A 15,000-nucleotide genomic window follows, 5' to 3' on the forward strand; every position below is an offset into this window, starting at 1 on the left:
ACACACACACACACACACACACACACACACACACTGGGTGTAAGGTGACCTGGTTGGACTGAGAGGAAGTTTTTACCTCTGATTTGTTTAATGAGGCTGATAAACACACACTAATCTGAAGGTCTTAAGTGTGTGTGTGTGTGTGTGTGTGTGTGTGTGTGTGTGTGTGTGTGTGTGTGTGTGTGTGTGTGTGTGTGTGTGATCTGAGATACACTCTGCAGAGTGAGTGTGTTTATATAAATTCAAACAGACCGTAGAGGAGCTGGAACTTGTCACACTCGTCCACACTAATGCAGTATGTGTTCCAGTGGCTGTTTCATGACGACCTGATGATGGTGAACAGCAGGAGTGAATTTCTGATTGGAGATGATGAGCTGCAGCAGCTTGGAATGTAAAGATCTGAATTAGGTTCAGCAGGAAGCCAGTGAAGTTGCCTTCAGGAGGAGAGGTGGTTATGAACCAGGCGGGAGCAGTGAGAAGGAAAATGCAGCAGGACCTGCTGATTGGTGTGGTGAGACAAGCTAAGGACTGAGAAGTTTAGCACAGGAGAAGTTTGGATCAGCTTTGTGACATCCCAAATGCAACAGTTGTTGCTCCATCCAGAAGGAGATGTCTGAAAGGTGTGTGATACAAATGTAGATTTAGTATAGAGGGAGAAGACAGGACTTGGTGCTGTGGAGTTGTGGAGATCTCTTGTAGTTAGCCTGAGCTAATGTAACACATCCTTTAGGTTGGACCACATCCAGTAAGTCTGATGGAGACAGTAAAGCTGTAGCTACCATCGGTCAAATATTTACTATAAGTATAAGATGCAGGAGGAGGAGCTTGTAGATCCCAAGATGGTAGAAGGAGGAGTTTGTTGATCTCGGGTTTTCAGTAGGAAACGTTTGTGGATCTCAGGATGACAGGAGGAAGGGTTTGTGGATCTCAGGATGGACCAAAAACAGTTTTTGTTTTATCTTGTACCTCAGGAGAAAGCCTTAAATGTTCTATGTTGAAACTGTAATCCAAAATGAAGAATTGTCCAAGAAGGTTTCAAGGCTTAGCTGCAGAAACATTGCCCTCTGAGCCTGTCAGGTCCAGTATGTTAGATATGGAGGACACATGGCCTGATATACAACAATAATATTGAAAATATATTTAAAAAAGTGTTAGTGATGCCTTATGAGACCTGATATTGGATATGTGTGTGTGTGTGTGTGTGTGTGTGTGTGTGTGTGTGTGTGTGTGTGTGTGTGTGTGTGTGTGTGTCCTCATTTGTGTGTGTTTGTGTTGGCCTAGGTTCTAAGGCTGATATTAAAAGAAAATGAATGATGGTGTGTGTGTGTGTGTGTGTTTGTGTGTGTGTGTGTGTGTGTGTGTGTGTGTGTGTGTGTGTGTGTGTAGGTTGTTATGGTTGAATGGTTTTGATTAGAGAATGTTCTCAGGGTTTTACATGATTCTCTCTCTCTCTACAATGGATGATTGTGTGTGTGTGTGTGTGTGTGTGTGTGTGTGTGTGTGTGTGTGTGTGTGTGTGTGTGTGTGTGTGTTAGTCAGGCTGTTAAACAGATGTGTAAACTCACTCTCTCTGTGTGTATTTGATGTGGGATTTGTGGTTTGTCCCAAATTGGCGTCGTACTGCAGCTCTCAGCACCGGGCAACCGAGCGAGGGAGCGAGGAAAACAAACGGAAAACAGAGAGAAGAGAAAAGAACGAAGGAGCAGGTGGAGGAGAGAAGGTGCCAAATTACAGTCAGGTGTGAGACACATTCTCACACAATCTCTCTCTCTCTCTCTCTCTCTCTCTCTCTCTCTCTCTCTCTCTCTCTCTCTCTCTTCTTCCTGAGGTCTTTTTCTCCTTCTTTCCTTGACTCTGATCTTTTTCTGTGATAGTTAGGCACTCGTGTGTGTGTGTGTGTGTGTGTGTGTGTGTGTGTGTTGTAAAAACTTAACAGTAGGTTTTGTCCTTTCGCCCTCATTTGTTTGGAATCTGCGCCTTCAAAAGAATGACAGAATCAGAGGGAGGAGTGTAATGAAGCCATTAAAAACATCAGTATAAAAAGATCCCTCAGCTATCCTTGAACACCTTCCAACAGTGTGTGTGTGTGTGTGTGTGTGTGTGTGTGTGTGTGTGTGTGTGTGAGTGAGTGTGTCGTGCGCTCTTCATGAAAGACCCAGATGGTGTGTGTGTTTCAGGTTTGTTCTTTAAAGCCAGATTGAGGAATGCAACGATGGTGTGAAGTTACTGGGAACTGAGGGAGCCAGATAGTTAGTGTGTGTGTGTGTGTGTGTGTGTGTGTGTGTGTGTGTGTGTTACAGCAACAATCAAGAAGATAAAGCAAGAAACCCCAGATCTGTAAACATAATCAGTTAAATGTCAATTAACCAATTACATCAGCCAATCACACACTGATCTAACACACTCATCTCACACACTGATCTAACACACTCATCTCACACACTGATCTAACACACTCATCTCACACACTGATCTAACACACTCATCTCACACACTCATCTCACACACTGATCTAACACACTCATCTCACACACTGATCTAACACACTCATCTCACACACTGATCTAACACACTCACCTCACACACTCATCTCACACACTGATCTAACACACTCATCTCACACACTGATCTAACACACTGATCTCACACACTGATCTAACACACTCATCTCACACACTGATCTAACACACTCATCTCACACACTGATCTAACACACTCACCTCACACACTCATCTCACACACTCATCTCACACACTGATCTAACACACTCATCTCACACACTCATCTCACACACTCATCTCACACACTCATCTCACACACTCATCTCACACACTGATCTAACACACTCATCTCACACACTGATCTAACACACTCATCTAACACACTCATCTAACACACTCATCTCACACACTCATCTCACACACTCATCTAACACACTCATCTAACACACTCATCTCACACACTGATCTAACACACTCATCTCACACACTGATCTAACACACTCATCTCACACACTGATCTAACACACTGATCTAACACACTGATCTAACACACTGATCTAACACACTGATCTAACACACTGATCTCACACACTGATCTAACACACTGATCTAACACACTGATCTAACACACTCATCTCACACACTCATCTAACACACTCATCTCACACACTGATCTAACACACTGATCTAACACACTCATCTCACACACTCATCTCACACACTCATCTCACACACTCATCTAACACACTCATCTCACACACTGATCTAACACACTCATCTCACACACTCATCTAACACACTCATCTAACACACTGATCTAACACACTCATCTCACACACTGATCTAACACACTCATCTCACACACTGATCTCACACACTCATCTCACACACTGATCTAACACACTCATCTCACACACTGATCTCACACACTCATCTAACACACTCATCTCACACACTCATCTAACACACTCATCTCACACACTGATCGAACACACTCATCTCACACACTCATCTAACACACTCATCTAACACACTCATCTAACACACTCATCTCACACACTGATCTAACACACTGATCTAACACACTGATCTAACACACTGATCTAACACACTGATCTAACACACTGATCTAACACACTGATCTAACACACTGATCTAACACACTGATCTAACACACTGATCTAACACACTGATCTAACACACTGATCTAACACACTGATCTAACACACTGATCTAACACACTGATCTCACACACTGATCTCACACACTGATCTCACACACTGATCTCACACACTGATCTCACAAACTGATCTCACACACTGATCTCACAAACTGATCTCACACACTGATCTCACACACTGATCTCACACACTGATCTCACACACTGATCTCACACACTCATCTAACACACTCATCTCACACACTCATCTCACACACTCATCTCACACACTCATCTCACACACTCATCTCACACACTCATCTCACACACTCATTTCACACACTCATCTCACACACCGATCTAACACACTCATCTCACACACTGATCTAACACACTCATCTCACACACTCATCTCACACACTGATCTAACACACTCATCTAACACACTCATCTCACACACTGATCTCACACACTGATCTCACACACTGATCTCACACACTGATCTCACACACTGATCTAACACACTGATCTAACACACTGATCTAACACACTGATCTAACACACTGATCTAACACACTGATCTAACACACTCATCTCACACACTCATCTCACACACTCATCTCACACACTGATCTCACACACTGATCTCACACACTGATCTCACACACTGATCTCACACACTGATCTAACACACTCATCTAACACACTCATCTAACACACTCATCTAACACACTCATCTCACACACTGATCGATCTAACACACTGATCGATCTAACACACTGATCGATCTAACACACCGATCGATCTAACACACCGATCGATCTAACACACCGATCGATCTAACACACCGATCGATCTAACACACCGATCGATCTAACACACCGATCGATCTCACACACCGATCGATCTCACACACCGATCGATCTCACACACCGATCGATCTCACACACCGATCGATCTCACACACCGATCGATCTCACACACCGATCTCACACACCGATCTAACACACCGATCTAACACACCGATCTAACACACCGATCTAACACACCGATCTAACACACCGATCTAACACACCGATCTCACACACCGATCTAACACACCGATCTAACACACCGATCTAACACACCGATCTCACACACCGATCTCACACACCGATCTAACACACCGATCTAACACACCGATCTAACACACCGATCTAACACACCGATCTAACACACCGATCTAACACACCGATCTCACACACCGATCTAACACACCGATCTAACACACCGATCTCACACACCGATCTCACACACCGATCTCACACACCGATCTCACACACCGATCTCACACACCGATCTCACACACCGATCTAACACACTCATCTCACACACTCATCTCACACACTCATCTAACACACTCATCTCACACACCGATCTAACACACTCATCTCACACACCGATCTAACACACTCATCTCACACACCGATCTAACACACTCATCTCACACACCGATCTAACACACCGATCTAACACACTCATCTCACACACCGATCTCACACACCGATCTCACACACTCATCTCACACACCGATCTAACACACTCATCTCACACACTGATCTAACACACTGATCTAACACACTCATCTCACACACTGATCTCACACACTGATCTCACACACTCATCTAACACACTCATCTCACACACTGATCTCACACACTGATCTCACACACTGATCTCACACACTCAACTCACACACTCAACTCACACACTCATCTCACACACTCATCTCACACACTCATCTCACACACTCATCTCACTCTGATCTCACACACACACACACACACACACACACACACACACACACACACACACACACACACACACACACAGTTACTGCTTTTGGTTTGTTGCACGTCATCACATTTTCACTTCCCTTTTGCACACTAAATACATTTGCACAATTTTTTAAATCCCTCTTTAATATTGAATGGAGTTTCTTGAATAGTAAAGTTTAGATTTATATCTCCTTTTATTCAATACACAAGTTTTAAGGTGTGTTCTGTTTATAACTACATTTGTGAAATAAAAATCTTGGACCTTGATAGCATGAAGTAGATAAGAACACACTCAGGACACGTGTTCTGAGGTCGAGTCCCTTCAGAAAAGCCCTGGATGAAACGTGCCGTCACCACAGAGCCTCTGTGATCTCCTGCTGTAATGGTTCCCAGTCCTGCTGTAACCTGACCGGCAACATTTTACTGTTTTCCCACCATAATACACCTGATCCAACCAATCAGCTAATAACCCAGCATTCCTCCCGGCGTGTGTGTGTGTGTGTTAGAGGAGATTTTCCCGTGGCTGTGAGTTTACGAGGGAAACATTCCATGAACGCATCTTACTGTGTCCCAGGGTGTATGGAATGTCTTTACTGAAGATCTCCTTCTCTATGCTGGAGAGAACGATGTGACCTGAACCTCGGAGCTCACAGTGAGGCAGCGTGAGGAACTGAAGTCTTGCTTTGTGGAGTGTGAGAGGAACCCGATCCAGAGCGAGAGCAGTGTGAGCTCCTGTGATGTTCTCCAGAATTTCAGCTCTTTTTAATTTCACAGTTCGGGAATAGTTACACAAATCCCTGAATCCTTTTAAGACCTGTGTGTGTGTGTGTGTGTGTGTGTGTGTGTGTGTGTGTGTGTGTGTGTGTGTGTGTTAAAATAAGGTTTTGTGTGTTACTTTTATGGGTTCAGAGAGACCTGATGACTCATTGCGAAAATATGAGAAAAAAAGTTCAAGTGCGAAAGAAAGAAAAATTATTGTGAGACTGAGATTGAGATAAATGGAGAAAGAGAGAATGATGGAGAGAACCCTGTAGAGAGAGCGCGAGTTATAGATGGAGAGAGAAAGATGGAGTGAGAAGGAGGGAAGCCGCTGGTCCTGAGCGTACGTTCTGTCTGAAAATCGTTTGCTAAACATGCCAAGAGTTTCTGTTTGAAGTCGTCTCAGTTTGCATCCTATGCACGCACACGTACACACATACACACACACACACACACACACACACATATACACATGCACACGTACACACACACACACACACACGCACACGTACACACATACACACACACACACACACACACACACACACACACACATACACATGCACACACACACACACACACACACACACACACACACACACATACACATGCACACACACACACACACACACACACACACACACACACACACATATACACATGCACACGTACACACACACACATATACACATGCACACGTACACACACACACACACACGCACGCACACGTACACACATACACACACACACACATATACACATGCACACGTACACACACACACACACACACGCACATGTACACACATACACACACATATGCACACGTACACACACACACACACACACACATATACACACGCACACGTACACACACACATACACACACATATACACATGCACACGTACACACACACACACACACACGCACATGTACACACATACACACACATATACACACGTACACATATACACACGCACACGCACACGTATACACACACACACACACACACACACATAAACATGCACACGTACACACACACACACACACATATACACACGCACACGTACACACATACACACACACGTATACATACACATACACACACGTACACACACACACACACACACATATACACACGCACACGTACACACACACACATATACACACATACACACACACACACATATACACACATACACACACACACACACATATACACATGCACACGTACACACACACATATACACGTGCACAGGTACACACACACACACATATATACACACGCACACGTACACACATACACGTACACACACACACATATACACATGCACAGGTACACACACATATATACACACGCACACGTACACACGTACACACACACACACATACACATGCACACGTACACACACACATACACATGCACACGTACACACACACACACACACATATACACACGCACACGTACACACATACACACACATATACACATGCACACGTACACACACACACACACACATACACATGCACACGTACACACACACACACACATATACACACGCACACGTACACACATACACACACATATACACATGCACACATACACACACATACACACACACACGTACACACACACACATATACACACACGCGTACACACACACACATGTACACGTATACACACACACACACACACACACACACACATATACACACGCACACGTATACACACACACATATACACATGCACACGTACACACACACACGCATGCACACGTACACACACACACATATACACATGCACACGTACACACACACACACACACACATATACACATGCACACGTACACACACACACACACACATATACCCACGCACACGTACACACATACACACACATATACACATGCACACGTACACACACATACACACGCACACGTACACACACACACACACACACGTACACACACACACATATACACACACGCGTACACACACACATGTACACGTACACACACACACACACACACACATATACACACGCACACGTATACACACACACACATATACACATGCACACGTACACACACACACACGCATATACACACGCACACGTACACACATACACACACACACACACACACATATACACACGCACACGTACACACACACACATATACACACATACACACGTACACACACACACATATACACATGCACACGTACATACACACGCACATGTACACACACATACGTACACACACACACGTACACATGTACACACAGACGTACACACACACTCACACACACACACACACACACACTGAAGCTAGTGGTTGAACTTGATGTTGAGCATTTGAGAAGAAGCAGGAGCCATCTCTGTGTGAGAATGTTACGCTGCTGAGGAACTGGGGGAAGATGCTGGATACCAGGGAACCCTGGAGGGACTGAGGATAATGGAATGCTGAACATGAAGGAAACAAAAGAATGTACAGCTTCCTTGGAACTGGAGACTGGGGTCAGACATGAAGCAGTCACCTGGAGCTGAGAAGGTTAGGGGCCACAGTCAAGAAACTGATGATGGCAGCTTCAGACTTCTGATCAGAAATCCGAACCTGTAAGCACTGAACCAAGGTGAAGTGAGAACCAATGGAAACTTATAAGAAGATTGAAAGAAGGAGAACAATAAATCAAGCTAATCTGGAGAACACAGGAGAACTGAGGCAGTCATGGGATCATGGGAAGTTAAAAGAGCAAATGAAAAAGGGAACTCTGTTATTCCGAGATGCGACAACAGCTTCAAGCTACAAAACCCTGTGAAGAATGGACGTGAGGAGACACCTGGGCTGGAAACACTGGTGCTGCTGGTGAAGGATGTGCAGAACATGGGTGTATTTGGATCAAACAACAATCACAATACTGATTCAGATCAGAGGCCAATCAGAGTTCAACACTATTAGCATCTGGGGTGTGTGTGTGTGTGTGTGTGTGTGTGTGTGTGTGTGTGTGTGTGTGTGTCTGGTCCAGGGTCGAATACCACATGTGCTCCATCTGTCTGTGTGTGTGTGTGTGTGTGTGTGTGTGTGTGTGTGTGTGTGTGTGTGTGTGTGTGTGTGAGAGAGAGAGACCGCAGCTCCAGCTGTCCGAGTGTGTGTGTTGTGTGATGAGGTGAGAACACACTGAAACTGATGTCAAACACACTCTCTAACCACAGCACTGTGGAGCCGATCTGCACTACACTAATCACAGGATCTTTTATCACAATGGCTCCATGATAAACTTTAGCTGCTCCTCACCAATCACCTCCTCACCTCCAAATGATCACCTCCTCTCACCAATCACCTCCTCACCTCCAACTGATCACCTCCTGTCCTCCAACTGATCACCTCCTCTGTGCTGTGTTGTGGTTGGTTCGGATTTGTCTCTAATGCACTTATCAGAGTTGACATTGTTTACTCAGGTCTTCTGGAATGTTCCATGTTGATCAGTGTCAGTGTGACCGTGCCCAGCCATGGGACACGTGAGTTTGTGCCTCAGGAACAAATGTCAAACATCTGGATGTTTTCTTTAAAAGTGTTTTAATCACTCAAGGAAATAAAGCCACAAGTTTGAACTTTGAACTTTAGTCTAATAGGATTAATGGCTGTCTCTAGAGCTACATGTATAACTACTTTAAAGAGAGACTAAAAAGATGGTGGCTAACTCTGAAGATAACTATTACCTTTAGATTTTCATGAATGCTTTATGTTGTAACACTAGCTTTATTAACTAGCATGCTAATACAGGTTAGCTAGCTTTGTTCCACATTGAAGGTTACCAGTTATTGTTCAGTTTCTGACACTGTAAGCTGTAACATAAACACACGCAGTTCAGCTTAGCACAGATATCATACACTGTCTGTATAGTGTACCTGTCTGTCTGTCTGTAAAATCTTTCTGTCTGCCTGTTCAGTGTGCCTGTCCATCTGTGTGTATAGTCTGTCTGTCTGTCTGTCTGTCTGTCTGTCTGTCTGTATAGTGTACCTTTCTGTTTGTTTGTCTGTCTGACTGTTAAGTGTACCTGTCTGTCTGTTAAGTGTACCTGTCTGTCTGTAGAGGCTGTCTGTCTGTATAGTGTGCGTGTCTGTATAGTGTACCTGCCTGTCTGTCTAGTGTGCCTGTCTGTATAGTGTGTCTGTCTGTCTGTATAATGTACCTGTCTGTCTGTCTGTCTGTCTGTCTGTTAAGTGTGTCTGTTAAGTGTGTCTGTCCATCTGTATAGTGTACCTGTCTGTCTAGTGTGCCTGTCTGTCTGTCTAGTGTGTCTGCCTGTCAGTATAGTGTGCCTGTCTGTCTGTCTGTTAAGTGTGCCTGTCTGTCTGTCTGTCTGTTAAGTGTGCCTGTCTGTCTGTCAAGTGTGCATATCTGTCTGTCTGTATACTGTGTCTGTCTGTCTGTTTGTATAGTGTACCTGTCTGTCTGTCTGTCTGTCTGTCTGTATGTCTGTCTAGTGTGTCTGCCTGTCAGTGTACATGTCTGTCTATCTGTATAGTGTACATGTCTGTCTGTATAGTGTGCCTGTCTGTCTGTCTGTGAAGTGTGCCTGTCTGTCTGTCAAGTGTGCATATCTGTCTGTCTGTATACTGTGTCTGTCTGTCTGTTTGTATAGTGTACCTGTCTGTCTGTCTGTCTGTATGTCTGTCTAGTGTGTCTGCCTGTCAGTGTACATGCCTGTCTGTCTGTCTAGTGTGTCTGCCTGTCAGTATAGTGTGCCTGTCTGTCTGTCTGTCAAGTGTGCCTGTCTGTCTGTCAAGTGTGCATATCTGCCTGTCTGTATACTGTGTCTGTCTGTCTGTTTGTATAGTGTGTCCGTCTGTCTGTCTGTCTGTATGTCTGTCTAGTGTGTCTGCCTGTCAGTGTACATGTCTGTCTATCTGTATAGTGTACATGTCTTTCTGTCTGTCTGTATAGTGTACATGTCTGTCTGTCTGTCTGTCTGTATAGTGTACATGTCTGTGTGTATAGTGTACATGTCTCTCTGTCTGTCTGTATAGTGTACATGTCTGTCTGTCTGTATAGTGTACATGTCTGTCTATCTGTATAGTGTACCTGTCTGTCTGTATAGTGTACCTGTCTGTCTGTATAGTGTACCTGTCTGTCTATCTGTATAGTGTACCTGTCTGTCTGTCTGTCTATCTGTATAGTGTACATGTCTGTCTGTCTGTCTGTCTGTATAGTGTACCTGTCTGTCTATCTGTATAGTGTACATGTCTCTCTGTCTGTCTGTATAGTGTACATGTCTGTCTGTCTGTCTGTCTGTATAGTGTACATGTCTGTCTATCTGTATAGTGTACCTGTCTGTCTGTATAGTGTACCTGTCTGTCTATCTGTATAGTGTACCTGTCTGTCTGTCTGTATAGTGTACCTGTCTGTCTGTCTGTATAGTGTGTCTGTCTGTCTGTATAGTGTACCTGTCTGTCTGTCTGTATAGTGTACCTGTCTGTCTGTCTGTATAGTGTACCTGTCTGTCTATCTGTATAGTGTACCTGTCTGTCTATCTGTATAGTGTACCTGTCTGTCTGTCTGTATAGTGTACCTGTCTGTCTATCTGTATAGTGTACCTGTCTGTCTGTCTGTATAGTGTACCTGTCTGTATAGTGTACCTGTCTGTCTGTCTGTATAGTGTACCTGTCTGTCTATCTGTATAGTGTACCTGTCTGTCTGTCTGTATAGTGTACCTGTCTGTCTATCTGTATAGTGTACCTGTCTGTCTGTCTGTATAGTGTACCTGTCTGTCTGTCTGTATAGTGTACCTGTCTGTCTGTCTGTATAGTGTACCTGTCTGTCTGTCTGTATAGTGTACATGGTGGTGAAGTAAAGAACACTTATGATCTCTTCATCATGGCACCTGTTAGTGGGTGGATTTATTTATTATAAGTAAACATTTTGTCCTCAAAGTTGATGTTAGAAGCAGGAAAAATGGTCGAGTGTAAGGATTTGAGCGAGTTTGATAAATTGTGACGTCTAGACGACTGGGTCAGAGCGTCTCCAAAACTGCAGCTCTTGTGGGATGTTCCTGGTCTGCAGTGGTCAGAATCTATCAAAAGTGCTCCAAGGAAGGAACAGTGGTGAACCGGCGACAGGGTCGTGGGGGACGAAGATCATTGATGCAGGTGTGGAGCGAAGGCTGGTCCGTGTGGTCCGATCCAAAAACAAGCTCCTGTAGCTCAAACTGCTGAAGAAGTTCATGCTGTTGATGATAGATGGGTCACGACTGTTTTAGCAGAAAAGGGGGAATAAATCAATATTAGGGAGGTGCTCATAATGTTATGGCTGATCAGTCGGTCTGTCTGTCTGTCTGTCTGTCTGTCTGTCATACTCTATTGTCTCTCGGTCTCTCATTGTTTCCTGTACAGTTCTCTCTAACCTATTGTCTGTCCATCCCTACAGATCAGAGTGGAGAGAGAGACAGCAGAGAGAATCATCCTGCGCTCCACACGCTCAGGTATAATGTGTGTGTGTGTGTGTGTGTGTGTGTGTGTGTGTGTGTGTGTGTGTTAGCTTTCTGGTAGCTTATCTGATTAAAAAAACAAATGAGTGCAATCCATCTTCTTCTGAAAAGAACGTGCACACACACACACACACACACACACACACACACACACACACACACACAGAGAGAGCTTGTGTTACTGCCTGTGCATTCCTGAGCTGTGATTGGCCGCTCGCCTGCTGAACTGTGGCATCTGATAGGCAGATCTTGGGTTTGGCTGGTGTGTGATGATTGGCTCAGATAGCGAGATCTACAATTTCACCATCACACCTGGATGCATGATGTGCCAAAGCAAACAACAATACAGCACACACACACACAGGAAGTAACCTGACCTCATTAGTGTGTGTGAAAGGACAGAATTGAAAACATTTCTTAGGTGAGCAAAGCGGATCAGCGCTCCTGTATCACCACAGAAATGTTTTTGAGGATTGGACAGGGACAGAGATGGGGGACGAGGCGGGGACGGAGATAGTGGACGAGGCGGGGACGGAGATAGGGACGAGGCGGGGACGGAGATAGGGACGGAGATAGTGGACGAGGTGGGGACGGAGATAGGGGACGAGGCGGGGACGGAGATAGGGGACGGAGATAGGGACGAGGCGGGGACGAAGATGTGGGATGAGGCGGGGACGGAGATGGGGGACGAGGCGGGGACGGAGATGGGGGACGAGTCGGGGACGGAGATGGGGGACGAGGCGGGGAAGGAGATAGGGGAATTGGCTGGGAAACATTGGGGGATTGGGCAGATACAGCAACTAGGATTGGGTGAGGATGGAGGACTGGGTGGGGCCAGATATAGAGGGTTGGATGGGGACAGGCAGGAGGACAGAAATGAGGGATTGGGCATTGTCAAAGATGAGGGACAGATGCAGAAGCTTGGGTGTGGATGGAGAAGTTCTTTGAAGGACAGATATGAAGTCAGGGCAGAGGCAGAGGCAGATGGAAATGTTGATTAGAGATGGAGATGTTGGAGATAAGAAGATGGCAGGTACAACTCACCGAGACTCGCAGTCATTTTATACTTCGCTCATCCAGAACACTGCGTGTGCGTGTGCTATCTTAAATGTATTTGTACGGAATCTGCCACTGTCGGTTTAACACACACAGGTGATTAGCATTGTGCGGTGGCTGTGCTAGCATACTGATGTGTGTATGAGAGTATCAGGTAGCGCAGTAATATAACAAATTGACAAACAGTGTGATGAATCTGTAATTGTGTGTGAACTGAACACCAGATGAAAGCAAGCTGCAAAGACACACTGCTGCCACTAACACACACACACACACACCGTACTTCACTATCCCATCACCATAATGTGCGTTACACACAACCTGCACATCCCTAAACGCGAGAGTAAAATGGCAGCGTAAAGAACAGAATCAGAGGAAGGAGGAAGCAGTGGGAACACATGGAGAAGGAAAAAGGAGGAGAAATAAAAAAAAATGAAGATCAATCAAGGAGAAGAAACCAAAAAGAAAAGGAGAAACACTGTTATCTTGTGTATAATGAGTGTGTGTGTGTGTGTGTGTGTGTGTGTGTGTGTGTGTGTGTGAGAGAGAGAGACAGTGTGTTGGGGAGTGTTAATGTTTTACAGTGTGTTGGCATTTGTTTTAGTGCAGTTGTGTGTGTTACACTGTGTTGGTGTGTGTTGCAGTGTGTATTAGTGTGTATTACAGTGTGTTGGGTGTTATAGTGATTTGGTGTGTGTTATAGTGCAGTGATGTTTGTGTTACAGTGTGTTGTGGGTTATATTGCAGTGGTGTGTGTGTTATCATGTGTCGATGTGTGTTACACTGTGTTGGTGTGTATGCCATCTGTTGTGTCTTATAGTGCGGTGGTGTGTTTTATAGTCTGTTGGTGTGTGTTTTAGTGCAGTGGTGTGTGTTGGTGTGTGCGTTACGGTGTTGTGATGTGTGTTATAGTGCAGTGGTGTGTGTTACAGTGAGTCAGTGTATGTTGCTGTGTGTTACAGTGTCAGTATGTTTTAGTGTGTACATGTATGTTACAGTGTCTTGTAATGTGTGTTACAGTCATACATAATAATATTACATATACATACAATATGAATTTTACCCTTTTACACACACTCACACACACACACACACACACACACACTCTCTCACACACTCTCTCACACACACTTTCTCTTACACATACACACACACACACACACACACACACACACACACACAGAGCACATACTTGAAGAATTGTTTCATTATCCAAACCTT

General features: G+C 44.6%; 1 protein-coding gene across 3 annotated transcripts in view; it reads left to right on the plus strand.

Annotated features, from left to right (window-relative positions):
- The window catches only part of eda (ectodysplasin A), a 29,643-nt gene that overhangs the window by 8,408 nt on the left and 6,235 nt on the right, over nucleotides 1-15,000 (plus strand). For all 3 annotated transcript variants that reach the window (XM_083530975.1, XM_083530974.1, XM_083530973.1), the window contains exon 2: nucleotides 12,663-12,717. In XM_083530975.1, the coding sequence (XP_083387101.1) occupies nucleotides 12,663-12,717 (55 nt within the window). The remainder of the gene's footprint in view (nucleotides 1-12,662; nucleotides 12,718-15,000) is intronic.

The sequence above is a fragment of the Silurus aristotelis genome (genome assembly GCF_946808225.1).
Source record: "Silurus aristotelis genome assembly, chromosome: 26".
NCBI lineage: Eukaryota > Metazoa > Chordata > Actinopteri > Siluriformes > Siluridae > Silurus > Silurus aristotelis.